Genomic DNA, 14602 nt, shown 5'->3' with positions numbered 1-14602 from the left:
TCAATTTTACTAAGACTTAAGAACATGAAAACAAAAATGAATGGCTGTATGAAGCTTTACGACCATAAGGAGTTGGTGATGTTCTCGACTATTCTCCCTTTCATGACACACTACATGGCAGTATAAAAATCAGTGGAACCTAAAGTACACAAGCAGCCACATGAGGGGGGAAGACAGTACAGATGTAGAAAGTCATTTTCTTGTACGAAAGCTCAAAAATATCCTTCTATAGCTTTTGTGATGATAAACCAAAATTTAAAACTTGGTATTTTCATTAAGACCATACTTCCGCAGACTAGATTATTATTTTACATGTAGATACATGAGTATACAGGAAGAGAATCACGTATATCAACTTTTATTTATTTCCCAGGCTAATATTAAATAGAAATACTATAAACTTCAACCCAGCAAAGTTTTGGAATTTCAAGTAATTGTTTAATCAACGTAATTAAAAAATTCAAACCCTGTCAGTACACTACTTCTGAGGTATAAAGTCATAAATTAAACAAAATGCCGAAGAAGTTTAAAAAAATCCTTCAGCAGCCAGGCATGAAAGTGCAGTGGAGGCTGTGGAACAGTGCCAGCTTCCGCCAGGGCCTTCCGGGTCCTGCTCACAAAGCGTACTAACCACACAGTCTTTCTTTTACCCTGCGGACTTGATATTTTCAGAAAAGGACAGGGATAATGAAGTGCGGTTAGAGAAGGATACCGATGAGACGGAAGAATAAGTTTTTTTTTTTCCTTTTAGCCTGAGGGCAGGAGTGGGCAGCAAAGTGAGAGAAGGCCGACTGGAGGGTGAGAGAGAAACCGGAGGAAGGACTGAAACCTGATTATAATCTTCCTTAAAATCCAATATTAGCAGGGAAGCAGATACAATTTATTTCCAGCAGTTACAATTTATTTCAAAGCTACATATCAACCACAAACATTTGCTACTCTTACTCTGCAGCTACTTTTCTTATAGTGACTTCTTCTCTGTTTACTTAGCTAAGCTTTATGCACTTTGGGAGGCCGAGGCAGGTGGATCACCTGAGGTCAGGAGTTCAAGACCAGCCTGGCCAACATGATGAAACCTTGTCTCCACTAAAAATACAAAAATTAGCTGGGTGTGGTGGCACATGCCTGTAATCCCAACTACTCGGGAGGCTGAGGCAGGAAAATCACTTTAACCCCGAAGGCGGAGGTTGCAGTGAGCCGAGATGGCGCCACTGCACTCCAGCCTGGGTGACAGAATGAGACTCCATCTCTAAATGAATGAATGAATGAATGTTTTCATTAGTTTATATCAGCATTTCTTTCCCAATTAATCTACATTAGCTTCTCTTTACTTAAAAAACTTTGAAACCTAAGTTTAGATCTGTAACCTCTACCACGCTCCTAAATAATACTATTTTAAAAATATTCTATGAAATCCAGATCTTAAAGGACAAGTTGACATCTTTACACACTTTTATGATATCTTTTGAGATGGCATATGCTAATTTCTGCAGCTAAAATTCATCTGAATAAGTTAACACCTATAAACTTACATTCTTCTTAAAACCAAAGTATGCACCAATAAATGTCAGAGGCACAGATATGCAGAACCAAAGGGCCAATATGGCAACCAATGTCCCAAAAGGAATAGCTGCTGAAGATCCTTCTCCCCAGAGGATCAGATTCATTATAAAGAAGTCAGCAAATACAATCCTGAAAGACACAACAGGCTTTTGGGTAAAACCAGAGATAACAAAATGCAACAGTAGTATGTAATTAATATTACAACTTCTATGTTTCTAATATATATATACAAAGAAAGTGGAATTGCTGCATCACAGGATGTGTGAATGTAAAACATGACTAGAAACTACCCAATTGCTCTTCAGATTGGCTTTGCCTAACTTAAACTCCTCCCAGCAGCCTATGAAAGTCAGTTTTTTACATGTTTTCATTACACTTGGAATTGTCAATTCTGTTGTTTTAATTTGTATTTCCTATTGAAAACTGCAGCAGGCGTCTGGTGTTTGCCAGCTTTTTTGGTTTTACCTTCTGTGATGGGCTGCTGACATCCACTGCTCGGTTTTCATTTGACCTGCATGTCTTACCAAGTCATGTATATGAGTTATTTACATATTCTACTTACTAATTCCTTGTTAAATATCTTGTCACAGTCTGTGGCTTTTTTTGAACCCAGACATCTAAATGTGTGTAGTTAATTTCCATTCAGTCTTTCTTCTGAATACATTTTTAAAAATATGGTTGTAATCATACAATATTCACTGTACTTCCCCCACATAGTTTTTAAGTGCAACCACTTTCCCCTTTATCCTTTGTGCACTCTGCTTAAGAGAAGAAAGCCTTCCCTAACCTGGGATCATGAAGATGCTCTTCCATATTTTCACACAGTAGTTACGCCTGGTGCATTTAGGTTTGACTCCACCTAGGACTGACGACTTTCTCCCTTCATGAAGAGGATCAGCTGTCCCAGCATCACTTATCTAACAGTTCCTCTGGCTCATGGTGCCACATCTAGCACGCTGCCATGGATACAGGGCCTACTTCTGTATTCTCCATCTCAGCAGCCCCTGGACTCTCCAAACACTTTCACAATGCTTGATCTTTTCATTAAGAAACATGGCGAATTTCCATCTCTTTCGAGTTAATAATCTTGTAGGCTTGTCATATGGATTGTGCATACTTTGAGAGGTTACTTCAGGTACTGTATGGGTTTTCTGGGAATAGAGCCCTCTTCCCAGCACAACTACCACTACCATTAAAACATTTAACTGGTTAATGGTGCTGTTAAGGATCCTGGAATATTAGTTGATACCTAGCCATTTTGCCAAACTCTTTTTATTAATTCTACAAGTTTTACAGTTAAAATGTGTTGGTGTTCTTTGTATACAAATAATGTCATCTATAAATAATAAGATGAAATCCACCTTTTTGTTTCCTCCTTTAGTGTGAACAGAACTTAAATAACAAGCCATGAAAGAGATTTACTGAGAATGTCCCTAGTGTTTTATTATCAGTGATGTTGGTTCTGAATTAGAGATAAGATTCTTTTTAAAAGAAGGAAATATTTCTCTATAAATTTTTTTTAAAACCTGAAACAATGCTCAATATTATCAAAGGCCACTCTACTGCATCTGTTGCAGTAATTATATGCAGGTGTTTATTTATGTAGACTTGTATGACTAGATTTCCTGTTATTAAATGATCCTTCTATTCCTAGGTGAACACCAAGTCCCCTTGCCCCTGAATACTTGAGTTCTTAGCATGCTCTATTCACCTGCTGGTTAACACCCACTGTTAAGAATAGGATGAAGAATATCAATCACAGAAGGGTTGATCAGAGACATAAAAGAAGAACCAGCACAGGATAATTTTTATGAAGCCAAAAAAGGAAGGAGTTTCAAGGAGAAGGTATTCCAATGTTAGACAATACAGAGAAGCAGAGACAGGGAAAATGGTTTCTGGATTTGAAAATGGGAACATTACTGGTAAACTTAAAAGTTTCAGTAAAATGATGGAGAAAAATACGAATGACATGGCTTTACACTGTAAATGTTTACTGAGAAAATGAGAAGAAAGGAGTATAGACTATTTTTTTTAAGGCACTTTGTTGGGAATAGAAAAGAAATGAGATGGAAATAAGAGGGGAAGATGCTTATGATCTCTTTTTAGGGGAGACATGAGCATGTTTGGAGGAATAAAAGAACCACATAAGCAGAACATGTCAGAAGGGAGCAATGGAAGATGTGTGAGATTGGAGGGAGAGGTGCCTGAAAAGCAAGATTCGGAGATTCTGCAGGAAATCACAGTCTTGGTAAGAAAGGACACCTTCGTGAGTTGACAGAGGGAAAGAAAACAAAGGACATGGCTTGAGAAAAGCATTGAAATTTGAATAGAACCAATAACTGAAAAGAATGTGAATCTTCGGTGGAGGTGATAGAGAGAATATTTATCCCAAATGTGTATTAAAATGCTGCTGCCATCACGCTTGCATTTCTAGTCTGCAAATGGAACAGTTCTGGTTTCTAGACTTCCTCATCTTTGGCTTTCTTTATTGCTGTAGCCTGTTCATGTGTCAGTTCTTGCCCACCAGAAATGTGCAGGTTTGAGAGGAAGTGGGTTCTGTTTCTAGGACCAGAACCACATCAGATAATTGAGAGGAGAAGCAGTTCCAGAGAGTGAAGGATTTTTGTTTTGTTTTGGATTTGTGGTGGCTGCTTTTTTTTTTATTTTTGGTGTATATTACTTTACTTAATGGAATAAGCTCTAAAAAATGGCAATGCTTTGGATAAAAATGGGAAAACATATGCTTGCCTGAACTATCTTCAGGATTCCTTCCTGTGCTTGGGTCAAAAGCTTTAAATGCAGCCTACAGAACAACATGTCAGACTGACCACTAAAAACCAAGAAATAGAGAGACTTTGAAGAGAAAGAATTAAAACATTTCTCATGTCTAAAGGTATTTTCCCCAGATAAGACATGTGGTAATAATTTGGCAAATGTTTATAAAATACTTACTTTACCCCTTTTCAAAACTTAAATTTACTTAATTCTTAGGTACATGATTTACAGACACAGAGGATTAAAGACTCAACAACTAAAAATTTGGGGACTAACATGTAACTATGTTAAAAAGTAATTCTTGAAAAATTCACTTACCCAGGACAAAGAAATGATGTTAATAAAACATTTGTTTTCCACTTCTCACCTCCAAAGGCTATAGAAGAAAACAAAAGTGGTATAAATACAGATTTTCTTTAAAGCAAACCAAATATCCATATTACAAGTCTGATACTTGCCAAACTGTCAGACAGCACTGAGTACTCATTCCTAGAAAATGGTACTAGCAAATATGATGTGATATTCCCTTATTAAATAATCCAAATCTGAGACATACAGCATGGGATTCCCTAGATAAGTCCTGCTCTAGAGAATCAGAGGCAAGTCATCAAGATCAGTTCTTCTTTTCCCCTCACAACCAAAAGAATCCTTAAATCCTGAGCCAGTATCAATCAATGGGCCTAGGCACAGGAAGGGCACACGGGATTCTCACTTGTCTTGCAGTCAGTTTCAGAATTTGTTATAAAACTAGGAACCGTCAGGCCTGATGTGCAACCCATTCACATTTCCACAGTAGGCCAACTCTTCCTCTAGCACTGTGGTTTCCAGGAGGAACTGTGGTTCCTAGGAGGTGCGTGTGTCAGATGAGGCAACTAAGAAGAGTAGAAGGGTTATGACCATTTGACAGAACACGTTTGCTAATACACGTTTTACTCTCCTTTGCCCCTCTCCAATTTGTTTTTTTTTTTTCCAGTTTAAAAAATTCAAATACTGAAGTAGCTAGAGTAAAAAATGAAAGTATACCTCTGCTCCCAGTTTAAAAGTCAGAAATGAAACTGGCTGAGATCTCAGAACAGCTGTGATTTTAAAAAAAGTTCTAACATAGCTGATAGGCAAGTTTAAGTGCCACTTGCCCTAAAAGAAAATAATGAAATTATACATACACATAAAATCATATATATGCATCATGATTTGAATTCACAGTGTTTCTGATAAACAGACTGTTATGAAATAATTAATTGTGGGTTTACTACAATTCCAGTCAAAATTCAAGTAATACATGATCTGCAGCTGGGAGACCAGAAGGATGGGGAGGCATTAGTGAGAGGAGCGCAGATGGGAGCAGGGTGTGGGAAAGCGGGCAGCCTGGCCAAGGAACCGACAGAAAGCCAGTGAGGCTGAAATGGTGAGAAAGGGGGAGTGTGGCATGAAGTAAGGCTGGTGTGGCAGGCAAAGGGCTGACTGTATTTTGTATGCATTAAAATCCATATGATGACCCTAATCCTATCTCCTTTAGTAAAGGAGAACAAAGAACATGACAAAACTCACAGAAATTAAAACACACTTAAAACACACATACATACAGGGCTTCACATACTCAAGAGAGAACTGTGTCTGACAAGGTCTAAGTTAATCTTCTACCTGGGGCTGAGACTACCCAACCCCACGTTCAGGTCGTCCATGTAACTCTACTGTGTTTCACCTCAAAACTTTTTCATATTGCTAGACCATGGGGAATTACTGTACATCCCAGACAAGACTGTGGCATTCCCGAGGAGGCCAGCTCTGGTCCCTGCTGACCCTGCCAGCTGCTTTCTAAGCCATCCAGTCCCATCTCAGCCTTACTCTGTGGCCCTGACGCTTTTTTTTCATTGAACTTTATTTTACTTCTAGAAAGCAAGAACACAAGAGATTGTGACTAATGATATTACAAAGGTAACTTTCCAGCTCTCCAAAATAGTGAGATCTTCGTTTACTTGAAACAGTTTATTTTTATAAATATTAAATTGATACAATGTAAGTATGACTTCTCATATGTAAGAAAAGGTACACCTAGATATACTACTTGTTTTAGTGAAAAAAATCAGTGATACTCATTTGTACACTTTTCTCCTTTATTAGTCTATATGTGTGTCTATGGACACAGCAAATCTAAGTTGTTCAGCTCAACCTGTTCAGCCAAAGCTTAAAGAAAAAAGACGGAGGGGATAGTGGGTAAATGGCACAATTTGCTTGTTTCACTAAACATTTTTGAACAAATAAATCTTGGGATAGTCACTCATGTCACAAAAGGAATCACCAAGCAGGCTCCTTTTAACTAAGAACAGACCCCTATGAGGCACACTATTTACAGAGCATCACCATCTGATACCCAGGTCAGACCCACAGCTGCGGCAGAGTCCCTTCCTGATCAGACGCCAGTCACAGTGGCTTTGACTTACACTTATAGAATCTGGCAGCAACGTAGCCTGCAGGAGTGCCCAGCAGCACCCACAGGACCACAGCACACGTCATCAATGCTCCTCGGTTGGCAGGTGACAAAAATCCCAGGCAAGCGAAAACTAAAACACAAATCATGAAAGGTTGTACATGTTATTACTCTGTTTCCTTTGCTGTGAAATGATAGAGAAACCCTCTCATTTTTTAAACAAGAAAAAAGTACAACTTCATGAAAAATCATGTGCTCTCCTACCACGCAGCTCTACTCAATCTTAGTAATATTTAATGTACTGCACCAATCTCATCATACATGAGGCAAACTTGACTTTGGAAGTTTCTTGTCAGAGTCCAGAAGACCTCATCCTTCCTGTGATCAGGGGAGGCTGACTGGATGCTCAAGAGTGCATTTGGCTCTTCTGAGATTCAAGTACAGCCTTTAAAATTGACATAAATGAAAATGTTTCCACTATGAAATATTCCCACTTTTCTTTAATTAAAAAACATGGGGGACCTCTGGGGGTAAAAAAAAAACCCAAAACCTTACAACATTCAAACATAAGAGACATACAGAATCTAATCAAAGAACAAAATGAAGGAGAAAGATTTCATAGGGCCATTAGCTTTTCGCAAATTACTGAAGGACCTGGTCAGCAATGCGGGGAAACCCTGGCCCTACCTCATTCATATGGTTAGCTTTGTTTGTTCCTCCCTATATAAGCCTTCCTACTAATGAGAATTAAAACGCTATATTATATTCATAGAAATTCCCAGCTTTAAGCTGGGGCTCAGAAGTTATAAGGTGCTCAGAATCCCAAGGTGAGTAGGATACTGCCGAGAAGAATTTCAGGAGGCTTTCTAAACCCAGCAGCAAGAAAATCCCCATTGTTTCCCCCAAAACGTGCATGACCAAGCACGTATGTGAGCAACCACGCACACACAGACCTCTGACAAGCACCAGAGTCATGATCAGCAGGAAACACATCAGGGTAGCTTTAGAAGATGTACCAGATCTCAGCTAAAATGCAACTCCCTTCTCCTCCTCGACCTGAGAAATGGACTGCCCTTCAGCAGAAAGTTCCTATTTGAGGACTTAAGGAAAATGATTCCCATCGTATTCTATCCTAGACTCTCTGAAACTTTCCTTCCTTAAAAGTTCATTTTTCTAGCTGACCCCAATAAAGACCAGAGCGTCGCAGAAGACAGCTGCTAATAAGATTTGAAAGCAGGATTGGCTGGGTGCGGTGGCTCACATCTGTAACCCCGGCACTTTGGGAGGTTGAGGCGGGCAGATCACGAGGTTGAGATCGAGACCATCCTGGACAACATGGTGAAACCCTGTCTCTACTAAAAATAGAAAAATCAGCCGGGCATGGTGGCAGGCACCTGTAATCCCAGCTACTTAGGAGGCTGAGGCAGAAGAATCACTTGAACCCAGGAAGTGGAGGTTGCAGTAAGCCAAGATCACGCCACTGCACTCCAGCCTGGTGACAGAGCGAGGCTCCGTCTCAAAAAAAAAAAAAAAAGGAAAGAAAGCAGAAGTTTATCTTCAAGCATTCATTCTGCTCTAAGTCTAGTTTGGCTCTCTGTCATCCAGTGCCTTCACCCTACCTTCTGTCCAAACCTTTTTTATCACACCTTTTCCTGACCTATTCTCTTTAGTATGACTTACTTCTCTTTAGTATGACGTAGTTACAAATTCTAGCTCCACCTATCAAAGTTGTATCTCCTTAAGTTGTTAGTAGATTAAAAAAAAAAGATATCCCAGTCAGTCTTCAAATTGAGCCTGAAGGTATGAGTCAGTGGTTCCCAAACTTATTCAGTGCCAGACATTTGGAAATGATACTGCTCTTTGCAAAGCATTTATATAATTAGTTTTATCATAAAAATTTGGAACAACTTTACTAACAAAAATAATTATAGTATTATGTATTTAATATGTAATCAAACATAAAAAATAAATGTTTACTAAAAAATTATTAAAGGTTAGTTTCTGAATTCTCCCAGTATATTCATTTGTTGCTATTTATCAGTAGGAGGCATCAATAAAGTAAAATACATTAAATAAAGGTAAAATTTAGAAAATTCTATTCATAAACATTTTTTATCTTCCAAATAAGGAAACCGGAAGACAGTGGAATTAACACATACCCAGAGGTAGTTTCATAACAACCCCTGTGACTATCAATACCTCTAAGGAACATTTATTTAAAAAAAAAAAAAAAAAAAGATTGTCCTAGTTGGCAAAAATTTAAATACAATTTCTGAAGTTGCTGAGGTAGCTCAAAGAAGAGAATTTTTTTATGGAGGAAGGAAGGTCTTTCCTACACACTCACTTTCTCTAGAGGAGAGAGATCCTGCTTCCTAAATCCTCCTCAGATGAGAAGGGTCTACACAGTGCTTCCTGCCCCATCCCTTCTTTTCCCACCCTCCTCCCTCCGTGAAAGCCAAGAATATCCTGGAACCCTAACCAGACTGTGCCTGCCCACGATGGCTAGGTAAAAGAGACCCTAAATGGTCCTGGTTCTGTGCTGTTTAGACTCAGATGCTGATGGTCTTAAGGACCTGTTCATCTCCAGCCCGGTGCTTCCCTGACAAAGGCTTGGTCTAGGAAGAGCTGAAGGGAGAAACCAAGAGTCAGTCTTTGGGTGCAGCTAACCCTGCCCCAAGTCACTTAGATTTTGAGAACCTAAAGGACTCTCAGAAATAATCTGGCTTACCTACCCACTTAGAAAAACTGTGGGTTTTTTTTGTTTGTTTGTTTGTTTTGAGATGGAGTCTTGCACTGTCACCCGGGCTGGAGTGCAGTGGCGCAATTTCAGTTCACTGCAACCTCCGCCTCCCAGGTTCAAGTGACTCTCCTGCCTCAGCCCCCCAAGTAGCTGGGATTACAGGCACCTGCTACCATGCCCAGCTAATGTTTTTGCATTTTCAGTAGAGAGATGGGGTTTCACTTTATTGGCCAGGCTGGTCTCGAACTCCTGATGTCATCATCCGCCTGCCTTGGCCTCCCAAAGTGCTGGGATTACAGGCATGAACCACCACGCCCAGCCAGAAAAACTGGTTTTTAAGCAATTACTGTATTTAGAAAGTATTTTCTACTTGAAAATTTTCAGTTAACACTTACATAGAGTCACAAAGGTCATAATTAAAATCTGTGTCCCAGATCCTAGAAAGACTGATAGCAGCATCCCTTTTCTTGGAGGACGGAATATATCACCATGAACAAGTTTCCAGCCAAATTCTTCCTGGGCATCTTCCTAAAAGGGGAACGAAATCAGTTCAATTGTCTTATGGTATCAACAAGACAACTATAGACAGTTTGTTCACTGTTGAATATGCTGTTACAGAAAAAAGTTTTTTTTAAACTTAAAAATGTTAGTATCTATTTCAATTTTGAAGAATAGAGCTTGACTCATCTCATGGAACTTAATATGGCTTTGTTGAACTGTCTTATATGTCAGTTTCTTGAATTTATGACATTAAGGTCTGCAAATATACTTATTGAGAAACTTTACAAATACAATGTGATTGCTACCTAGTTCTACTCTAAGTCAAGCTTTGTGATCTGACTTGATGACGATTTTTAGTCACATTCTATCCTATTCATCCTACTCTTAATTATCTCCACAATAAGCAAATGACATTAGCTCTCATATTCTAGCTACTTTGCTAATACAGTAAGCATGGATGTAAACATTCATGAGCACCAACTATAAGCTCGGCTCTGTTTAAAACACCAGATACCACAGTGAGTGTAACAGAAAAACTCCTACTCTCAGGAGTACATGATCTCATTGGGAAGGCAGACAATAAACAAAGTCAGTCAGGAAAGTATACTGTACATTAGATGGTAATAAGCGCTATACAGAAAAACAGGATGTATGGGTGTGTGCAGGACAGGATGTAACTTAAATGCGATGGCTGGGAGGGGCTCGATGGGAAGATCACATTTTGTAAAGATTGGAGGGAGGTAAGGGAACTAGCCATGTAAATGAGGGGCGGACGTTCTTAGCAGATAGAACAGTGAGCTTCGTGAAGGCTCTGAGGTAGGAACCTGTGTCTGCCTGGTCTGAGGCACGGCAAGGTAGCCGGCACGGGTGCAGCTGAGTGCTGAGGTAACGTGGGGCCTTACAGGCCACTGTAAAGCCTCTGACTCTTGCTCTGAGTGAATAGAAGTCCCTGGAGGGCTGTGCTCAGGAATGAAATGATCTGACTTCTGTTTGAGCAGTTTCACTCTGACTGCTGTGCTAAGAGATGGGAAGTAGGACAGGGGTGGAATAAGGGTCGCCACTGGCCCGGTTCCACATGGCAACGCTGTGCAAATTAAGATAAAACTCCATTAACAGCAATTATGTGGAACAGCCAATTATGAGCAGAGTATTTTAAAATCACTTTAATATTTAATAAGACATAAAATCAATAAAAATCATAGGAAAGACTATAGAGTACAAATGTTAAAAGCTTATAAATATTCATATATATTTTTCCCAATCAGAACAGGTCAGAGAGGTTGGGGGAGAGGAGGCTGAAAAAGCTGGGGGAAGAGAATACAATAAAAACCTGAGTTTTGTGCATTCATTCCAAATTACTGTGATTCTTGAGAAAATTCTTTTATTATGCTGCCATGAAATGAAGAGTAGAAAATGTGTAACATTGTGCATCTTAAAAAGTTTGAGACTAAAGAGGCTGGGACATGCAATTATTTTAAATATACCAAAAAGCTGAAATGATACAAATTTGTTAAAATTAATTTAAAAAAATTAAACAACCACACAAATAAAAATTGCTTAGGAGTTATTCCATTCAACTTTGTGGTTTCACAAACGGGTATGTGTCAGGGATGGAGAAATTTTACAGAGTTGTAACTGTGCACCTACACCCCATGCTGCACCAGTCCATTCCCACACAGAAGGCTGTGAACAGGTCAGCTCCCAAGGCTGTGCTGACTCCATTTCTAGAGAGTATCAATTCTTTTTTTTTTTTTTTGAGACAGAGTCTTGCTCTGTTGCCTAGGCTGGAGTGCAGTGGCACGATCTTGGCTCACTGCAGCCTCCGCCTCCTGGGTTCAAGCAATTCTCCTGCCTCAGCCTCCTGAGGTAGCTGGGACTACAAGTACCCGCCACCACACCCAGCTAATTTTTGTGTTTTTAGGAGAAATGGGGTTTCACCATGTTGGTCAGGCTGGTCTTGAACTCCTGACCTCAGGTGATCCGCCCACCCCGGCCTCCCAAAGTGCTGGGATTACAGGTGTGAACCACTGTGCCCGGCCAAGAATATTAATTCTTAAGTATCACTTTCTTATTTGAAAATGTGAATTCAAGATAACTTTTGAGAAGAATTTCTTTCTTTTTTTGTTTTTTTAAGAAGAATGTTTTAAAAGCAGATTCTAAAGCTATTATTTTACCTTTTCGCAAAATAACAATAAACAGTGTCCTTGGAAGACTAAAGACTAAAATGTTTCCACTTACTGTAGAGTCCATCTGATTATATCTGGCAATATCTTTGTGCAGTGTCCGTAACATAATCATAGCTACCATTCCAGATAAGAAAAGGACAATGACCAGGGAATTCATAATGCTGTAGAAATAAGCAAGCACATCATGAGTCATCTGCAGCTTAATCCTAGGAACAGTAAAACTCTTTTAAAAACTGTTTACTGAGTAACATTAAAACAGTCTTAATCAAAATCAAAATGAAAGCTACCTAAAATCCAACAAATTCAATGAACTGTGTTCTTTCATGTTTCCCTCCAGTAGATAAATAACATTACATACCTATCATAATACAGTTTCATAGTCTGTTTAGAACTAGAATTTTTTGGTACATGGTCAATATTATGAAATAACTACTGTGCCCAAATCACTGCCACAACAAAGGACTGGCTTGTGCCCTCAAGAAATTTACTGAAGAACAACTTTACTCAGTAAATTAGTGAGTGTCAAAAAGATCAGACAGCAATAGGAAAAGGAGGGTTATGGCAACATGAACAGCTTTCTAGATAAAAGTTTTGAATCATGTTTGAAGGGGATAATAATAAAGTCATAGCAACAACAGCAGCTTCTGTTTTTGAACACTCTTATGTGCCAGACAATGTCCTCAAATGCTCTGTCCCATTATGTCCTTTAATCCTCACAACGATCCCATGAGATGGGTATTTCTAGATAAAGAAACAGATGCTGAGAAATTAAGGGACCTGCCGTGACTCACAGACAGTGGCTGAAAGCCAGGATTTGAACCCAAGGCCAGATTTTTGAATAAAGTAGTGAGGATTTGAGAGTAAATGAGATGTTCAAAGGGACAGAGGGTAGAAAAGTAGAAAGCAAAAGCAGGCTAACTCTGTACTCTTACCTAAACCACTGAATGTGGGTATGAGGCATAGACTCCAGAATATAGTCCCATCTAGATGCCCATCTGATCTTTTTATCTTCCTAGAGGAGATTAAAAAATCTCTTTAAGTAAACATCTGCTGACAGCACATTAAGAACAAAAAAAATCCCACTCAAAGCTTGCCCTTCCATTGAGTCAACAATTGCAATTTCTAAATTATCTAACTTTGGTTAGTCCTGAGATTCGGAGAGTTTCAGATTTACTAAAGTCTAGGGGAAATCAGAGTAAGATTATGCAGCCAAAAAAAAAAAAATTCCTAGTAATACCTACTAAAAGTATTGCTTTAAATTATAACTAGATGTTTAGATGTCAACATTTAGAGCTATATGTGGGTTATTTTTTTTTTTTTTTAAAGAAAATAATGGAATGGAATGGAATAATTATTCTTTTCTTTATGCCAGGGGCAGCTAAGCAGACCAGTCATCCCAGGCACATTGAGCTCTTAATATCTAGAAATACATACTGTTTACTGCACCAGGTTTGCAAAATGAAACATTATACGGGGATATTAAACATCACAACTATATTGGATTGCCAAAAGTTTTAAGAAATAGAGGTGGAACACTGCCTAAGATTCTTGCATTTTAACGATAAACTTGCATTTTAAGAAACTTCGTTAATAAAAATACTCTCTTCAATTTTCTAAGACAATCTCCCAAAAGGAAACTCTTCATTTAAAGTTCATAGTTAAATCTTGATTTTAAAAATGATGAAAAAATAGAGGTAGAATACTAAGATTCTCATAACAATGAATTTGCATTTTAAGAAACTTCGTTAATGAAAACACTCCCTTCGATTTTCTAAGACAATCTACCAATCGGAAGTTCTCCATTTAAAGTTCACACTTAAATCCTTTAAAGTATGGTGTTGATTTCCCAATGGTTTCTGAATATATCTCTGGCATTTCCATCCCGTCCCCTATGCCTATTTTCTACTTTTGTTTTATATGTATCTCTTATGCTTAACACTAAATCAGGCTCAAGTCTCCAACTTCCTCTATACTCTCATTTAAACTAAGACTCAGTTACAAGAGTGATTATGTTGCTTGGTACACTGATAAACTATCCTAAAAATCAGCTCATTAATAGCTTCTTTATTTGACAAGCATAATCAGTAACATTTTAATTAGTTTAAGTAGTACAAATTTAAAATCAATTTCAGAGTTATACTAAAGATAACAACAGACTCACCTCGAAGCTAACAGCGTAAGTATAGGCAATTTTTATCTCCCCAGAAGCCTTGTTACTTATGTCCATGGGAGGCCCTGAGCAGTCTGGTTTATCTATATGGGTATGTTTGAAGCTGTGGGAAGAAACATTTTGGCAAGATGCTGATAAAGTACAATTTTTTTTAAATGAGGTAAAGTAAAGGTTACAGATTTTGTACGTATTTTAAAATGCTGTTGACAAAGGTGAAATTATTCACGTCATATTTAATA

General features: G+C 38.5%; 1 protein-coding gene across 1 annotated transcript in view; it reads right to left on the bottom strand.

Moving 5' to 3' along the window:
• The window catches only part of TM9SF2 (transmembrane 9 superfamily member 2), a 63743-nt gene that overhangs the window by 9755 nt on the left and 39386 nt on the right, over positions 1-14602 (bottom strand). The window contains exons 7-13 of the mRNA XM_032151193.2: positions 14355-14466; positions 13126-13205; positions 12246-12354; positions 9902-10034; positions 6780-6899; positions 4657-4714; positions 1533-1692 (exon numbers count right to left, since the gene is read on the bottom strand). Coding sequence (XP_032007084.1) covers positions 1533-1692; positions 4657-4714; positions 6780-6899; positions 9902-10034; positions 12246-12354; positions 13126-13205; positions 14355-14466 — 772 coding nt within the window. The remainder of the gene's footprint in view (positions 1-1532; positions 1693-4656; positions 4715-6779; positions 6900-9901; positions 10035-12245; positions 12355-13125; positions 13206-14354; positions 14467-14602) is intronic.

The sequence above is a fragment of the Hylobates moloch genome, unplaced genomic scaffold, assembly GCF_009828535.3.
Source record: "Hylobates moloch isolate HMO894 unplaced genomic scaffold, HMol_V3 SCAFFOLD_4, whole genome shotgun sequence".
Classification (NCBI taxonomy): domain Eukaryota; kingdom Metazoa; phylum Chordata; class Mammalia; order Primates; family Hylobatidae; genus Hylobates; species Hylobates moloch.
Note: the sequence above shows the minus strand (reverse complement) of the source record. Positions and strands in the feature narration are given on the sequence as shown.